The sequence below is a fragment of the Cryptomeria japonica genome, chromosome 11 (assembly GCF_030272615.1).
Source record: "Cryptomeria japonica chromosome 11, Sugi_1.0, whole genome shotgun sequence".
Classification (NCBI taxonomy): domain Eukaryota; kingdom Viridiplantae; phylum Streptophyta; class Pinopsida; order Cupressales; family Cupressaceae; genus Cryptomeria; species Cryptomeria japonica.
In genome coordinates, this window is record NC_081415.1 from 27,206,016 (window position 1) to 27,222,141 (window position 16,126).

Consider the following 16,126-nt stretch of genomic DNA (forward strand, 5'->3'; position numbering starts at 1 on the left):
TACAATGCAAATATACATATCAAATCTGGCTTTCAGGGGTGCTGCGACATATTAACCTATTATAATTGCAAGATTGAGACAACATTTTTTCTAACAGTGTCCCATGACCAAAGCCATTTCCACTATTCTTGGCAACCTTCGTCCTTATATTTGGCCTTCTAAATATCTCTTTAACCAGTCTTTATTCCTCTTTTGTTGTTTCCAATAAAGATGGTGGTTGGAGGATGTGCCTTGATTTCTACAAACTCAATAAATTACTAAATTAACCATCAAGGATTAGTTCCCTATACTAGTTATTAATGATTTGTTGGATGAGCTTTCATGGGCCAATTTTTTAACAGAACTGCATCTTCACTTGGCTATCACCAAATTTGTGTAAAAGAAGAGAATATTTCCAAAATGACATTTCAAACTCATGAAGGTCATTATGAATTCTTGTTAGTGTCTTTTGGTTTACCCAAAATGTGTCTCTGACATCATTCTTATCTATAGCTGCATTTGGGTGGATCATCTACACCAGTGAAGATAGTCCTTAGGCTTTTAAAGGAGCATTCCGTTTTTGCTAACCACTCTAGGTGTGCCTATGGCATCCATCAAGTGGAGTATCTAGGCCACATTGCTTCACAAGGAGTACAAGTTGACTCCAAGAAGATTGCAGCAATGTGGGAGTGACTAAAAACTGAGCCCATCAAATGCTTAATGAATGTTTCTTTGTAACTATGGTAAAATTATTGGCCTCTTGACCACCTTGCTAAAAAAGAATTCCTTCATTTGGATAGAAGTTGATTTGGCATTTCTTGCTCTCAAGACTGCCATGTGTTACACTAATTTGGGCCATGCCAAATTTTTCACAAACCCTTCATTCTTGAATGTGATGCTCTCAACATTGGGATGGGTGCGATGTTAATGCAAGAAGGTAGGCCTCTTGCCTTCACAAGAAAGCAACCTATAGAGCGATCTAGCTAAATCTACCTATGTAAAAGAATGTTGGTTATCCTCCATGTTGTTCAACAATGGCATCCTTACATATTGGGCTAAAAGTTCTAGATCAAGATAGATCGTTGTAGCTTGAAGTATCTTGCAGGCAAGGGTGTCCTCCCCCAAACAACAAAAGTGTAGGATTGCAACTAAGAGATTATCCTCCATGTTGTTCAACGATGGCATCCTTACATATTGGGCTAAAAGTTCTAGATCAAGATAGATCGTTGTAGCTTGAAGTATCTTGCAGGCAAGGGTGTCCTCCCCCAAACAACAAAAGTGTAGGATTGTGACTAAGAGATTGTCTATAATAAGGGCAAGGAAAATGTTGTCATAGACACACTCTCATGTTCATTTCAAAAGAATAATACATTGTTTTATCTTTCAATCTTAGTATCCACTTGGATGGATGTGATTTAGTGAGGATGAGATGCTAATATTGGAATTCAATACATGATTCATTAGTTGGAATAGGATCCTCAACTCCTTTTAGGTTTCAATGGGCTAGTCACATCTTCACATAGAAAGGCAAGATTTCTTTAACTCCTAACTTTTAACTCAGGCCTTACTCATGTAATTTCATTTCTCCTCCACTGCAAGTCACTTAGGATTTTTTAAGACCTATGAAATAGTCAAATGGGATTTTTTAGGGATGACCTTAAGCACGATGTCAAAGCATCTGTAGTAGAATGTGATGTGTATTAGAAAAATAAAGAGGAAGCCATCAAAGGCCCGAGGAATTTTGCAACCATTTCTGATTCTTGATAAGGCTTGGATTGATATTTTTATGGATTTAAGCAGGATCACAATCATTGAGAATGAAGTGGGCCATCCCTTGATGTTTGAAGCGAACACTTAATTATTGTTGCTTTGGTATTACATTCAACCTTGATCAACCTTTTGGTACAGTATGCAGACCAAAATAGTGAATTTTAAATATCGTTTTGCTGATGAAAGCAGGATCATGATCATTGAGAATGGTGTGGGGCATCCCTTGACATTTGAAGGCAAACACTTAATTATTTTTGCTTTGGCATTACAATCAACCTTGCTCCACCTTTTGGTAAAGTATGCAGACCAAAATAGAAAATTTAAGCTAGTCAAAACAAGTCCAGTTGGCAGTTTTTCTCCTAGCTTGGGCTTAGGAAAATATTTTTGAAGATATAAATGTAGGAAATAAAATAAATCCATATATGCTCTGTATCCATATCAGTCTTTGAACTAAATGCAGACTAGCGAGATGCCTGCTGTACTATTATTGCCAGATTTAGGTATTTAGTGAGCTTGCTGCTTCTTTCCTATTCTAAAGATTTGAATTCTGTTTCTCACTGCAAAGGGGGCCATTTCTGGCTTTCTCAGAATTCTTTCTGGAGGCTTAATTAAGTTTTTCAAAACAGGACTCCTTAGAAGTGGGGTTATTGTCAAGTCGGACAAGGTTTTTTCAGTTGCTTTCCATATTCTTCAGTGGAACACACAGATACTAGTTAAAATAACTACACTGAGCTCTATTTGTGCTTCTCACCACCAAGCAATCTAGGGAACTCATACAGCTACCTTTCTTAAAGGGGATGACCTAGGACAGTTAACTGCAATGAGTTTATGCTGAATGATTGATTGTGTTTGTTTATCTTGTTGTTCTTGCCTATTAACTTCTGGTTGAATGCTATGTTGTAACTTGTTATAGAATTTCCATCTGAAAGAAATGTTTCTTTTGAATTGCAGAATTTGAAGGTGTCCTGTTGTGCTGATCCTGCAGCTGAGGTATCAGTGCGGTTTCATTTTTGTTTCTTTACGGAGAACTGATATGAAAACATTTGATTTTTGGTAATGAATGTCATTCGAATTCTGTACATTCTTTGCCTGAAAGTTGATACTGTTAACAAGCTATTGTATTTTCTGTCTCAGCTGCCACTGTACTTGTACCTACTTCGCGATTTTCGCCATAAACTGGACAGCTTTGATTGTCCACGAAAGCTATTTCCCCCACTGGCATCCACTGTTTGCAAGGCTCCTTCTGGCCTTGCAAACATATCAGTTATTGATTTTCTAAAGAAGGTGCAGGTCCTGTTTCCAAGCCTCAGAAAGCATCTTGACTCTGCAGTAAGTTTGCTCAATGAAGGTAAGCTCTTGCCATGAGTTGGTAAACTTAGGCATACTTATTGATGACAATATCTTTGCATGTATGGTCATAAAAAAACCACTGCAAAACTTTTACTGTACAGATTGTCAAACTTGCCAAACGCATTGGATAAATGAATCTGTTTCATCTGGGAACCCACAAATTGAAAGTATCATTGCTTCAAGATCTCTATCTTCAGAGTTAGTTTTCAAGGAGATCCTTTGTGTTGTGCATAAGGTGAGTGCTGCTTAGATCTCCTATAAATTTATGATAACTTTACTTGAATATACCTGATCTTATCTAAGTGGCAATAGCTTTATTGCTTCTCTTTCCATCTGAACTTGATTTTCACATGGTACAATGTTGAACACTTGCAGATTTTAGGTTTTGAAGACTTGTCTCTTCCATGTAATGTACCAATTCTGAGAGAGTTACTTCAGGCATTTCAATCATCTGCTGCAATGAGTGATATCTCTTCTGATTTGCACGCATGCCCCCCTGTTGGCAGTTTGGATTTCTGCTTCTATAGTGCTTATGAATTTCTTGATGGTCTTTTCAATTGTGGTAATTAGTCAACTTGGTCTATGGTATTTAAAACTGTCTATCATCAATCATAATTTTTATTTCTACAAGCATTGAAGATGCATGAAAAGAAATAGATGCATTATGTTACCTGTAATGCAAACTTAAACTTTAATTTTCTTAAGAGCGGAGTGCCTTATTTCCATGTTTGACATTTTTACATGACACAGCTAGCTCAACTTCATTTATGCTGGCTTCAGAGCTTATAATGGCACTAAAAGCATTGGTAAACTGTGCCCAAGCCTGTGCCGAAAACTATGCAGAAGGCAAGCGACGCCGGTCAAGTATTGGTGGGATTTTGAAGTTTGTTCCAAAACTGTGTAAAAAAGTCAGTGCATCAGCCCACAAGTTATTGGAACACAACTGGGATAGTGATAGCCAGGGGAATATTTGGAAAAGCAAAGTAATTATCTTTGTAAAGCTGCATTTAATTTCAGTGGTTGATGTTTCATGCGTTTCTGCTTATTGTGCATGTATCATAGTTACATGGAATTTTCTTGACTAGCTTTTATAATTATATTTTAAGTATAAAAGAAAATGGCTTGTGTACAGGGAGATGTACTACAGAAGGTACTCCAAATTTATATTGGATATAGTGAGTCTCCAGTTGATTGTCTTGAAGAACTTGCCTGCAGAGTTATGCCACAGGTACCTTATGTTTTATCAAGTTTTACAAAAGGTGTGGGTGTTTATCAAGGTCTAACAAATGCTTAGAGAATTTATATTGGATACAGTGAGTTTCCAGTTGATTGTCTGGAAAAAATTGCCTGCAGGGTTTGCCACAGGTAGCTTTTGTTTTCTTGAGTTTTATAAAGGGTAAGGTTTCAAAAGGCCTAGCAAATGCTTAGAGAAATGGGGGCAGCAGATAGGGGTTCAAAAGACATGGCCGAAGCTTAGAGATTCTCTTATGCACCCTGCAAACTCTTCTATGTTAGATAAATGCAACTTATGCATGATTTGTAATATACATTACATCCAGTACCGGGGAAAATAATAGAAAGTTTGCAAAATGAAAAGGGTTGCTTGTTCGTCTATAATTCACTGGCCTTTTTGAGCTTAAGTGTTATTTAATTTCCAAGTTTAAGGGGAAGATTTTATGCCTTTATAATGTAACAAACATAGTCATCCCCAGGGAGTTATCCTACACACCTTGGTGACTATATTTGATACATAATAGAGGTTGAGAGTCAAGAAGTTTAGAAGTATCATTTGTGCTTTCAGATGCCAGCTGGAAAGTCTCGAAGTGGACAGGATTCAGTTCTGGGATTTCCTGCTCTTTCATCTGCTACATTTACTATATGGTACCGTGTGCAGGTCAGATGTTCTGTTCTTTTTAAAGTATCCATCCCTACAAACTGTCTCTTTTCATGTTTTGCACAGTTGATCTGAGTTTAATGAGTTTTGGTTTTAATAAAGATGTAATTTTTTCTGCAGCATGAAGAAATCCTTATCATTTTGAACAAAGTGGTAAGAGCACAACTTACTATGTTAATATCTTTTTTCAACCGTCCTCTTGCTACTTGTCCAAGCTAATTGCAATTTTTTCATGTCTTAAGAATTAAGGTGAAAAATTATTTTCAATTCGAAACCCCTAGAGAGAGAGAAAGAGAGTCCTTTCTCTCAGGTTTTTTTTTTCCAAACCGTGTCTCGTATATACGGTAAGAAAATAATGACAGAGGTTACAAATATGAGGAACATACAAATTTGTAAAATATACAAGGTAAATAGAAAAAACTCCTTGGAATTTGACTATGATGGTCTCTTATGCCAATTTGTCATCTAGCTTGGCTTTGACTTAAGAAAATAACAGACTTATATAGAGATGCATGCATTTGCATTTGCATGCTCCCTGTGAAGAATAAAATCATTTGACTAAATCTGATTTTAGTGACATAATGCTTTTGCAGATCAAAGAAATCACTACATTGCACAAGTCAAAGGCTGTTGTCGATGCTGAGCACGTGGAAAAGCTTTTAAGCAATGCTCTGCAGTGTGTAAATATAGTTGTATCTCTCATCAGTTTGACCAAAGTTCATGATAAGGTATTGACCATTTGCTTGAGAATGGTCCACAGATTAGAAAATTTTCAGAGATTCCCTATGGCAAACCATGCACATGACTTATTTTTTTATCCATATTATAGGCACACATACATGCTATGGCAGTCAAGTATGGCGGAAGATTTGTAGACATCTTTTTAAAAGGTACTTGATACAGTGCATGTCTCTAATCTACACTACAATTTCTTACTTTTACTGAAGCAATTGCAAAATTTGTCCAGGTTTTGAATTTCTGCAGGCTCAGTATGATGCTCATAAGAACAGTATAATTACCTTGGTAAGCTATCAATGCCAGAAAGAGAATGCCTAAAGAATTACATATGTATCAAATATATATCTGGGCGTAGCTATTTTAACTGCTTCTCCCCTTGATCTTTCCATGGGGTTTCAGGTGAAGGAACTCCAAAAAGCCACAAGGACCATTCAAACACTATGCTCTGAGGCCAAGGTCATCTACCAATGGCACTGTCATTTCAAACTTGCAATCCTTCACTCAATTGATTTGCTTTCCTGGTATCAGAAATTTTAATAGTTAATCTGATGGTTGTTAGTCCTTCTGTGCAGGGTTTTAAAAGGACAGCAGTTACAAGCAAGGTTCCTGTGGTGAAGCGGTCTATGGAACGTTATGTATTTTGTGTTAAAGCGCTTCTCCACAGCACCTCACATGGGGATTCTTTCTGGATGGGTATACCCTTTCTCTAAATATGTTTTACTTAGCACGAAGAATAATTTTTCACAACCAAGTAACTTCACTTTTATGAGCAAAACAGTCAACTGTTGTCCTTTTATGAATATAAATGCTTTTGTGGTCTGCAGGGAACCTAAAACACAAGGACTTACAGGGTCGGGAAATCAGCTCTCAGTTGCATGTAAGTGAAGAGGAAGAGGAAGAAGATGACCCCTTGAATAATCAGCCCGAACAGGCTGAGACTGATGGAGATGAAGAAAACAGTCAGAGTCAGGAAATGGAAGAGTTAAGTGATGAATGATTTTAAGCCAAGAGACATGATGCATGCAATAACAAGCCTACTGACATCTATTTTGTCAGGGTATCATGGAGTTCTATTATGAATGGGACTGCAAATCAGATCTACAATCTTGTCTGTTCTTAGTTGAATGCCCCATATGAATGGAGACGATCCTAGTATCTGTATTGTGTTGGTGTGCTGATATTTTATAAAACTTGTCTGGAAGAATTCAAATACAGTGCTACCATGGGAAGGTCCATTGATGAGCAACAAGGGGTTATCCATCTAAGTGAGACTTTCTTTTGCAGGGAGACTAGGCTTGTACTTTCTTAACAGTTTAGAAGAGAAGAAAATGTTTAGAGGAGAAATCACAACCATACCAATATGGTGGAGAAACTAGTTACATATGTATCAAGTCATCTTCTGATGACCACTGTGTCGAAGGCATAGACTAACTGGGGCAAACCTGCACTGCATCTTACCATCCATTTATTTACCAGTTGATTTTACTTTGTTTTAGGAGTATCTAATGTAAATAACAGTATCTTGAGAAGTTAAATTCTAATCTTTTAAAAAGATGGTAAATAAGCCATAAGATAGTCTTGCCGTACTCCTAGTGTCTGGGCTTCATATGCAATACATAAATTTTCATTTTTCTTTTTCTAATCGATGACCATCTGTTCTATACGATTACTATTATAAGTGGTTTGACAATATGGCATCGCTCCATTAAATGTATCATGGAAAATGTACCTATAGTATTAACTAATAGAGATGGATAAAAATGTCTGAGCTAATAATATAAATGTGTGAATAAGACTAACAGGCATGGATAGTCCTGCCATCAATAATTCATGTGTCTGAGATGGTTAATCAACAGTGCAAGTTGATAAAGATGAAAGTCATAGCTGTTATGGAACCATTTAGATTAGCTGCAACTTCAGTAGATGCAATGTATATTTTAACCATGCTCCTTAGAAGATGTAAGATACAAGGAGGTACCGTGTCTGAGTACATGTTTTCTCATGCCTATGATCTTGGGCAAATGTAGCTTTGCAAATCCCTGAGTTGCCAAGTGATCGAAAAATATTGATATTAAATATTAGACAAGGTAACCAAAGGTTGCTTTACTCTACCCTTAATTTTTTATAAATGCAAAGCTGAATCTACAAAGTTGGACTTATTGAGATTGGCTTTTCGACAAGGTTATCAAAGGTTGCATTATCATACCCTTTATTTTTAATAAATGTAAACCTGCATCTACAAACTTGGACTTATTGAACTTGGCTTTTCCATTTGCTTCATGTGAAATGATCCAACTTCTAGGTATTGAGTGTTATATTGAAATCAATGTTGAGATGTCACTCACATACCATATATGATTGTACTGAGTCAAGCTTTATTGTTGATAACCTGAGTTAGAAATGAACTTTCATGTTCTGGTCTTCTTTCGTTTGTAAAGTTAGTTTTTTTTGTTTTTTTTATTTATTTATCTTGATTAAAATTAAGATCGGTTTTTTATTAGTCCCTGCCATAAGTACTTTTGTTTTTATAAATATATCCTATTTAACTTTGCATTAATTTTAAAAAATAGTACAACATTCAAAAAAATGAGGGTAGTAGAAAGGCACACTCACAAGTCCAACAAAAATGTCTAGTCCTTAAACATCATATCAAAAACAAGGGTCGATCCCAACAAAAACTAAACAGCCACGGTTGTGTCAAACAAAGGAAGATAAGTATCTTTAGGTTTTCCTCAAACATTCTTAGGGACAAAATCATCAATTGGTTTCCAGCTGATGAGAGCATTATCTTTGTGCATTCTTCCTATTGTGGTTGTAAGTACAATTTCAATTCATTATTTTTGAAGATTTTTTATATCAATTTAATTAACTATATTGATATTAAATACAATTTCAATCTATTATTTTATCAATTTAATTCCCTTTTTGTTAAAATTCAATATTTGTTATGGATTTTTCTTCATTTATTAAAATAACAAATAACATCTTTTTTTATTTTATTTTCCATGGTTATTATTTGGATGAGGTGACCCATCCACAATATCATATTCCTTTCCCTTTAATATGAATACTAATGTTGCCACCAAAACTATCCTCCAGTAATGTTACTATCCCAAATTGCATGGAATATGTGTGCAAGCTTTTCCCCATTTACTTTATTGAGAATTGACTTTTTATTCTTTCCCAATGATTGGAATTCATAGTTGGCATACACATAATCTTTCCACCTTTGAGCAGATTGCACCCATACAAAAGCTTTGAATAGTGTTAGGTTTCAAGTTGAAGTCTGATTTCGAGTGATTAAGTATGAAGTTTTTTATAGGTTGTCTCATTTGATGTGTCTTGTTGTCTTTTGATCTTCTCTAAAAATGTCATGAAATTAAGAGTTTAGGTAGGAGTGAGTTTTATATAATATATCACAAAATGGTTGTATGTCAAGATTCATTATAGAAGATTTGATATCGAAAAGAATTTGGAAATATGTTAAAGAAGTAACTCTTAGAGTTTTTGATTGTTTGATCTTGAGGATGTCATGGATACGAGGAAACATAATTTGTGGGTTATTCCTTTTTATATTTCATTGTGGTACTATACTATATATAGAACATTTGCTTCATTAATGCAATAATTTATATTGCTATAAAATGACTTGACAACCAATGGATTGAAAGCTTGTGGTCAAAACCTCCCGATTAACACCTCATACAATCATGGAGGCAATGTCCCTATTAACCTTGAATTTGTGGGTTGAATTTAGGAAAACCTCCACAAAATGAGCTTAATAACCTCTACACCTTGGGCTTTGCCGTATTGAAAACTTTGTGTAGCTCGTTATCCTTCACCATCCCTAAAAGGTCATTTTCTTGTCGAGGAGATCCTAGCAATTTGCCAACTAGACTCTAGAGTGATTTGTCATCATTTTGATAATTGATTTAGCCAATTTGCCTTCAATGTGGTTGCCCTCATAGCATATGCGAGATTTCAAAATACTCCAGCTTGGAGAAGTAATGCAATATATGCAAGGGTTGAATTTTTGCAATTTCCAATTCAAAATTTCTTTGCGATGAATGGATGAATCACCTTGTAAATGCACCTTCTTGAAACCCATTTGCTTACCTAATTGGAGCCCAATCCAGGCTACTTGAAATCTAGCCTCATTGTTAGTGTCATTTGATAGATTCCTCGCTTTTACAACCAAAATTTTCCCTTCTTGATCTTGTATAATATAGCCCACACTCGAGGTTCACAGGATCCCCCAAGAGGCCCCATTAGTTCACCTTCACCCAATCACTATTTGGTGGGACCCATCGTGTGGCCACTCTTAAATTAGAGATAGGATCAACCCAATGACACCCATAAAAGGGAGATATCATTCCTTATGATATATTTTGAATATTGAATTATAAAAGTGTGGCATGTGCTAACAAACTCATATTATTCATTATTCATTAGTCTTTTTTTTTTTTGGTATTTTTGTTGTCTTAACATTTTTTTATTAAGTGTGGTTGTTTCACTATTTCTTTGGTCTATTTGTACATTTACTTTTGTTCCTTTGGTTTTTTAATAGATTACTTTTTCTTCTTGTAATGATGTATATTCTATGTAATGTTATGAGTTTGAAGGCATTGTCATAGTTCTTGGTTTCCCTAACTTACTGCTTATAATCATTTTCTACTGAGTAAACATGACATTACTTTTGTGATTAATATATAATAATATGTCAATTTATAAGCAAGCCCCCTAAAATGGTACATCGAAATAAAGATTATCAAGTTAAGATGTTGCTTATCAAAAGTTGAGCAATAGTTTTTTCAATAGTGCTTATGAAGACATCAATTGTCATCATTACTTTTATTAAAGGATTGTACAAGAATTGATATGATTCTTAGCCTTGTTAATCATCTACAAGACTGTTGAATTAAGGCAAACATCTTGTTTGGCAGTAAAGGTCATAGATTGGATTAAGTAAAACATCATATTGGAAACTTTTGTTCTTGCTAAAATCCAAAAGCTTTTGTATAGGTATGGGGTAAATTCAAAGAGGAAATAGTTGCCAAACTGTCAAGGTTTGTTCAACCCTGTTTTCAAACCAACAACACACTTCTCCATAGTAAACAAAATAATGACATACTCTTTGTGATGAAATTAAAGGTCTTCCTGGATTTGGATGGACTTTTTCATATTTCACAGCCTATTTCCTTGATCTTGATACCTTAATTTATTTGTGATTTACTCATATAGTTTAATGACGCTACGAACCACTAAAATTTTAGTGATTGCTCTTGTTTGAACAACCTCAAAATTGTCATAAAAACAAGTCTAAATCTACAACAACAAGCACTCAAATGAACTCACACACAAATAACACTTAGATCTTTTATTCTATTATTATACATGTCATATCTAAACTCCAAATCTAATTTGATTGACCAAATAAGTGGTGAGAATCTAACACCAAGCATCTCTTATTTGCATTACAATTTGATAGAGGAACATTTACCTATGTAAAAGCAATCTTGCTTGTTTATTATTTGCAAGTTTTTGAGAATCATTATTTTCTTGTTGCATTCTACTAAAGTCATTATTATGAGCATATGAAATAGCAAACAATGTTGCAATTATCCGTGCTAAATAATTCTTGTTGCCCTAATTTTCAATATCTGAATTTTAAACTTTGTATTGAAGCTAATGTCAAGCAAATTTTTAATGTGTATTTTGAGAGTTTTCTAGATGTGTAACTATGTGAATATAGTCCAAAGCCTTTGTTTTTGAGTTCTATCATAAGGTGATAAACATGCATCCTATCTTCGCTTCTATCAAATTCATTGTGAAAATTTGGGTTCAAATGGTCATTTCACAATTCCAAGTTCGATCATAGAAGCTAGATCATTAATTGCTTTATGAGTGTGCTTTGAATTGATTTCTGCATTGACCAATACGCTAAAACAAATCATAAATCATCAAGAGAAACCACTTTATGAGAAATGTTCATTTTCCTAAATTGGGCTTCTAGATTTTAAATGCGAAATATTTAATTATTTTTTTTAAATAATTTTAATATTTTTAAAATTTATTTTATTTATTTCCTATTTTAAAGATTTCAAAGAAAAAAATTAAAAATTCCTTAAATTCCATTTTTCCTCCCCTCCTGGTGCTCTTGCTCACAAAGGTGAACCTCTTGAGCTCATTGTGCTCACTTGCTCAAAAAGGTTAACCTCATAACCTCCTTTTATGCACTTGATCAAAAATGTTAACAATTTGACATTTTTTTATCACTTCTCAAAAAAGTTAACCTCTTAACCTTGTTTTGCTCACTTGCTCAAAAAGCTTAACCTCTTAACCCTTTTCTTTTTTTTTTCCTCAACTCAAAATGCATAGCTTTTTAACCTCTAAGAGTAATAGAGGGTTTTACTGCAACTGTTATAAAATACATGCAAAGGTGGAACCATAGACAACACAGCTGTATTCCTTTAAAAGCCACGGTTGCAGAAAATGGAATGCTAAAAAAGCTTTAGAAACTTTCAAGCGAATGTGGTGCGAAAGGAAGACATCATGCATTAATAAATAAGCATCCATTGAAGCAGAAAAGTGTTTGAGATTGTTGTCAGATATTATAATGCTAGTAGACATGCGTTCAAGATGAGGAAGCATCGACAAGGCATTTGAACTGTTTCAAAGGATGCCCAGGGTATAGGCTGAAGGCATCAACAATTCAATTGAACCGTTTGACAAAATGCTCAAAGAAATGTGGTCGTATGGAATGTATGATCGCAGGGTACACATGATTATGTATTTGTTGAGCAGTCTTTAGAAGTTTCAGCAAATGCTTCTCGCATGTGTAAAATGAAACTAGATTCCACAAAATCATAGTCGAAGATACTCAGCTAGATATGCAAGTAAAATGATTAAGGAAAGACAAGGCGTCGACTGTTAGATAGAAATATGTGCAAATTGTTTAAGCATAGAGATCCTATTTCAATTGGGCCGAGATGGATTTGGTGATACAATCTCTATAACTTTCAGGCAGCTGCGAGCTGTGAATGCGTAAACAAAGCAACTAAATTTTTTGGCAAATTAACTCGAATCGTAGAAATTGTGCAATCACGAACAAGGCGCGTATATTGTTTGACAGAATGTCTCAAACCGATGTCTTTTGATGGAATGCAATGATTGCATGAAATGCACAATATTGATTTGTTGACGAGTCTTAAAAAATGAACTTTCAAACAAATGCAATTGGCAAGCGTAAAGCAAAAACAACAGTCTTTGCCTATTTTCTTTCAAGCCGATTCCAAAATGAGAGCTTTTAAAAAGCATGTAAACATCCATCGAGGCATACTGTATAAAGGTTTTCGTCAGATAGCATAAACAACAATGTTTGGGTGAACATGCAATGATATAATAACTTCACATGCAAATGTGAAGGCAGAATGAGATGATTGTAGTGTATTCACAAATCCATCTGTTGACAAGGCGTTAGAAACTTTCAGGCATATGCATTTTCTAGACAAGGCATTTGAACTATTTGACAAAAGGCGCCAAAGAGATGTTTTTTCACGGTTTTCAATGGCCACAGTTTATGTTTTATAGAATGGCAGAGACAAGGCTGCGAACTGTTTGTTGGAATGCAATGATTGCAAGGATTGTATAAAATAGATTTGTTAAAGAGCTCGATGCCAACGAAACCTGTGGTGGTTATGTGTACGGGTTCTCTTGGAGCCTGCAAATCGTATATGAATACATACTGAGTATTTCCAATTCCACTTAGTTTTGGAAATACTCTGATAGACATGCATGCAAAATGTGGAAACATACACAAAGACGGTGAACTGTTTGACTAAATGTGCTAAAGAGATGTCATCTCAAGGAATGGGTTTGAATGTTGCACGATATGCAGAAAATGAATTTGTTAACAGAGATTTAGAAACAAGATATAGGCATCCATCAAAGTATAATGAAGAGGAATCTCTGTCAGACGTTAAAGCTGGAAATGTTTTTCTTGATATGCATACAAGTGTGAATGTCATACATACTGCAATCATGAAGATACATCGCATTCACAGGCATAAGAAATCAGTGAAAGATTGAACATAGCGGTGACAGGCAAGAGGTTGTACTTAGTGATTTTTCAGTTCAACATACTTTATTTGCAGCTGGTGGTGAAGATTTGGGGTAAAATGAAATATAAGTACCAGGGATATTGATTATACTCCGATTCTCGAGTGCACGCTTCCTGACATATCTGACACTAAATTGGGGTATCTTTGCATTCACATTTTTCGGGAATAAATGGAAGACGAGAAGAGAACTCCAACGACACAAAGACTATTGGATAGTGGGTTAGCACACATTGCAGGTTATCCGGCAGCTGTTCAATACCCGAAGTTGGTTTTTGGATGTACGAGGGCATACAATCCAGAAAATCGGGAGGTGAAGATAGTTCATGATACCGTGGTGGCAAAGCTCGATCCAGTTTGTATTGGGATTGTATTCAGATTGCTGGTTAGAGATCAACTCACATATATCAGTAAGGCGTATGCGGAAGAACAATAAAACCCAATGCCTCAATACCATAGCCAAGAATTGGTCGTTGACACCGACATGGGGAAAATCACAATTGTCAAAGTCAATTCATAGGTCTTTGTTGGTAGAGGACATTTCCAATATGGTCATATTTCTAAACAGGTTAATGGGGAATAAGAATTCTGATAATCTTGAGGGTTGGATGTTCCTTTTATCAGCACTAATAATATACATGACCAGCTAACCCGACTTGAGCAAATCAATACTTCTACATGACATCACACCTCTTCTATACTATCGCAGGAATGAAGAATTGGCCTGGGCTCAATACTCGGGGTATTTGTGATGACACAACTCTGATTTATAACTACCATCCATAGTTGCAATTTGAGCAGAGCTACAAGCATTTTCAAAGGGTAAGTGATGCTTTCACTATGCTAACAATAAGAGAACTTAAGGAAAACATTGGGGTCGCAATGTCTCCAGAGACAATGGCTCTTGGAAGCTATTTCATTTAATTCTCGAGGTTCACTTATATTCAAATTGGAGGTATGATGTGTACCTCTTCATGCTACCAAGATTTGTAGATGATAAACTAATTCTAATTGAGGTATGGAGGTAAGTTAGCCAAGTCAACAAATTTGCAAAACTAAATGGAAAAGTGGCATTCCTTTTTAGATTGGCATTGGTTATTATAGTTGAAAATCCAATTTAGATGCTTAAGATATTGAGAGATCAATTGTCAAATCAATTTATTTCCCTATAACATGAGATTCCCCTTTGATAGCAAGGGGTATGTTAGAGATAACTCAAATCTTGGTCCATGTTTTCTTCATTTTCCTAACATCGAGGATTTCTAGGAGGATTGCGAAGATGATTTTGAAGTCCGAAGAAGAGAGTAGATGAGACTTACTGTCAAGCAAATCATTGATTTCAAATTAGAATTGAATGTAATCGGCATTGGAGATGATGGATCAGATTTGATTGACCCCTTTTATTTCAAAAATATCTAGTTGCTACCATTGCCACCCATTAATTGGTCACTTCAAGAATTGACAAATATGGATGAAAGAACAATTTATGTTGTCAGAAAAACAAAGGATTGGGTTAAGAAGAAAACCTCTGAAGCCACAACCACTCGGCCATCCAATAGAGGCAATTCTTCAAGGAAGAGAAATGATAGTCATGAGGGTTCATCTTCTTCTACTAGTCCCACAATACATGGATGTTCCCCATTCAGAGACATACAATGGAAAAGGTGACCCCCAAACTCACGTGAAAACATTTCAAACTGTTTAGTGACTTCTCATACAACCATAGACTCATGGAAAAACTATCCACCCATACATTAAGAGATAAAGCTTTGCAATGGTTTTGCTCCTTGCCCCCTTGTTAAATTGATTATTTTCATAAATTGTCTAATGCATTTGTCCTCAAATTACTTTAACGGATTTGATGCATTGTAAGCAAGGAGTTAGAAAAAAAGTGTCTGATTTCGTTGGTAGATACAAACATTTGCATTCACAAATTGCTTATCTTGGTCCTGATGGTGATGTTCAAAGAATTTTCCTTAATAATTTGCAAAAGGATGCTAGAAATAAGGTTTTGTTTTTTTATTATGCTTCTTTCACACACTTATGTAGATCGATTCGTAACTATCAGCTTCAAGTGGGTCAATTTGAATACTATTCATCAATGGCTATGGTTCATAAGAATGAAGAAGTTCGTCAATCATTTCAAAAATTTAAAAAAAAAAAAGAATTTCATCAAAATCAATAATAACTCCTCCAATCATATTGATTCTCAAGTGGTAGTTGCAACACCAGGTGTGGCCCCTTTATCATCAATCTTTACACGTAATTTTACTCCTCT

At 35.2% G+C, this 16,126-nt stretch overlaps 1 protein-coding gene across 2 annotated transcripts in view; it reads left to right on the forward strand.

Moving 5' to 3' along the window:
• The window catches only part of LOC131070824 (uncharacterized), a 63,766-nt gene extending 56,464 nt beyond the window's left edge, over positions 1–7,302 (forward strand). Inside the window, exons 18-31 of one of the 2 annotated variants that reach the window (XM_058006484.2) lie at positions 2,701–2,739; positions 2,884–3,097; positions 3,201–3,334; positions 3,475–3,661; positions 3,850–4,082; positions 4,232–4,327; positions 4,901–4,993; positions 5,114–5,146; positions 5,587–5,721; positions 5,823–5,883; positions 5,961–6,016; positions 6,131–6,187; positions 6,304–6,424; positions 6,556–7,302. In XM_058006484.2, the coding sequence (XP_057862467.2) occupies positions 2,701–2,739; positions 2,884–3,097; positions 3,201–3,334; positions 3,475–3,661; positions 3,850–4,082; positions 4,232–4,327; positions 4,901–4,993; positions 5,114–5,146; positions 5,587–5,721; positions 5,823–5,883; positions 5,961–6,016; positions 6,131–6,187; positions 6,304–6,424; positions 6,556–6,728 (1,632 nt within the window). In that variant the 3' untranslated portion in view covers positions 6,729–7,302. The other variant, XM_058006485.2, reaches the window with a different exon arrangement.
• The last annotated feature ends 8,824 nt before the right edge of the window (positions 7,303–16,126 follow it).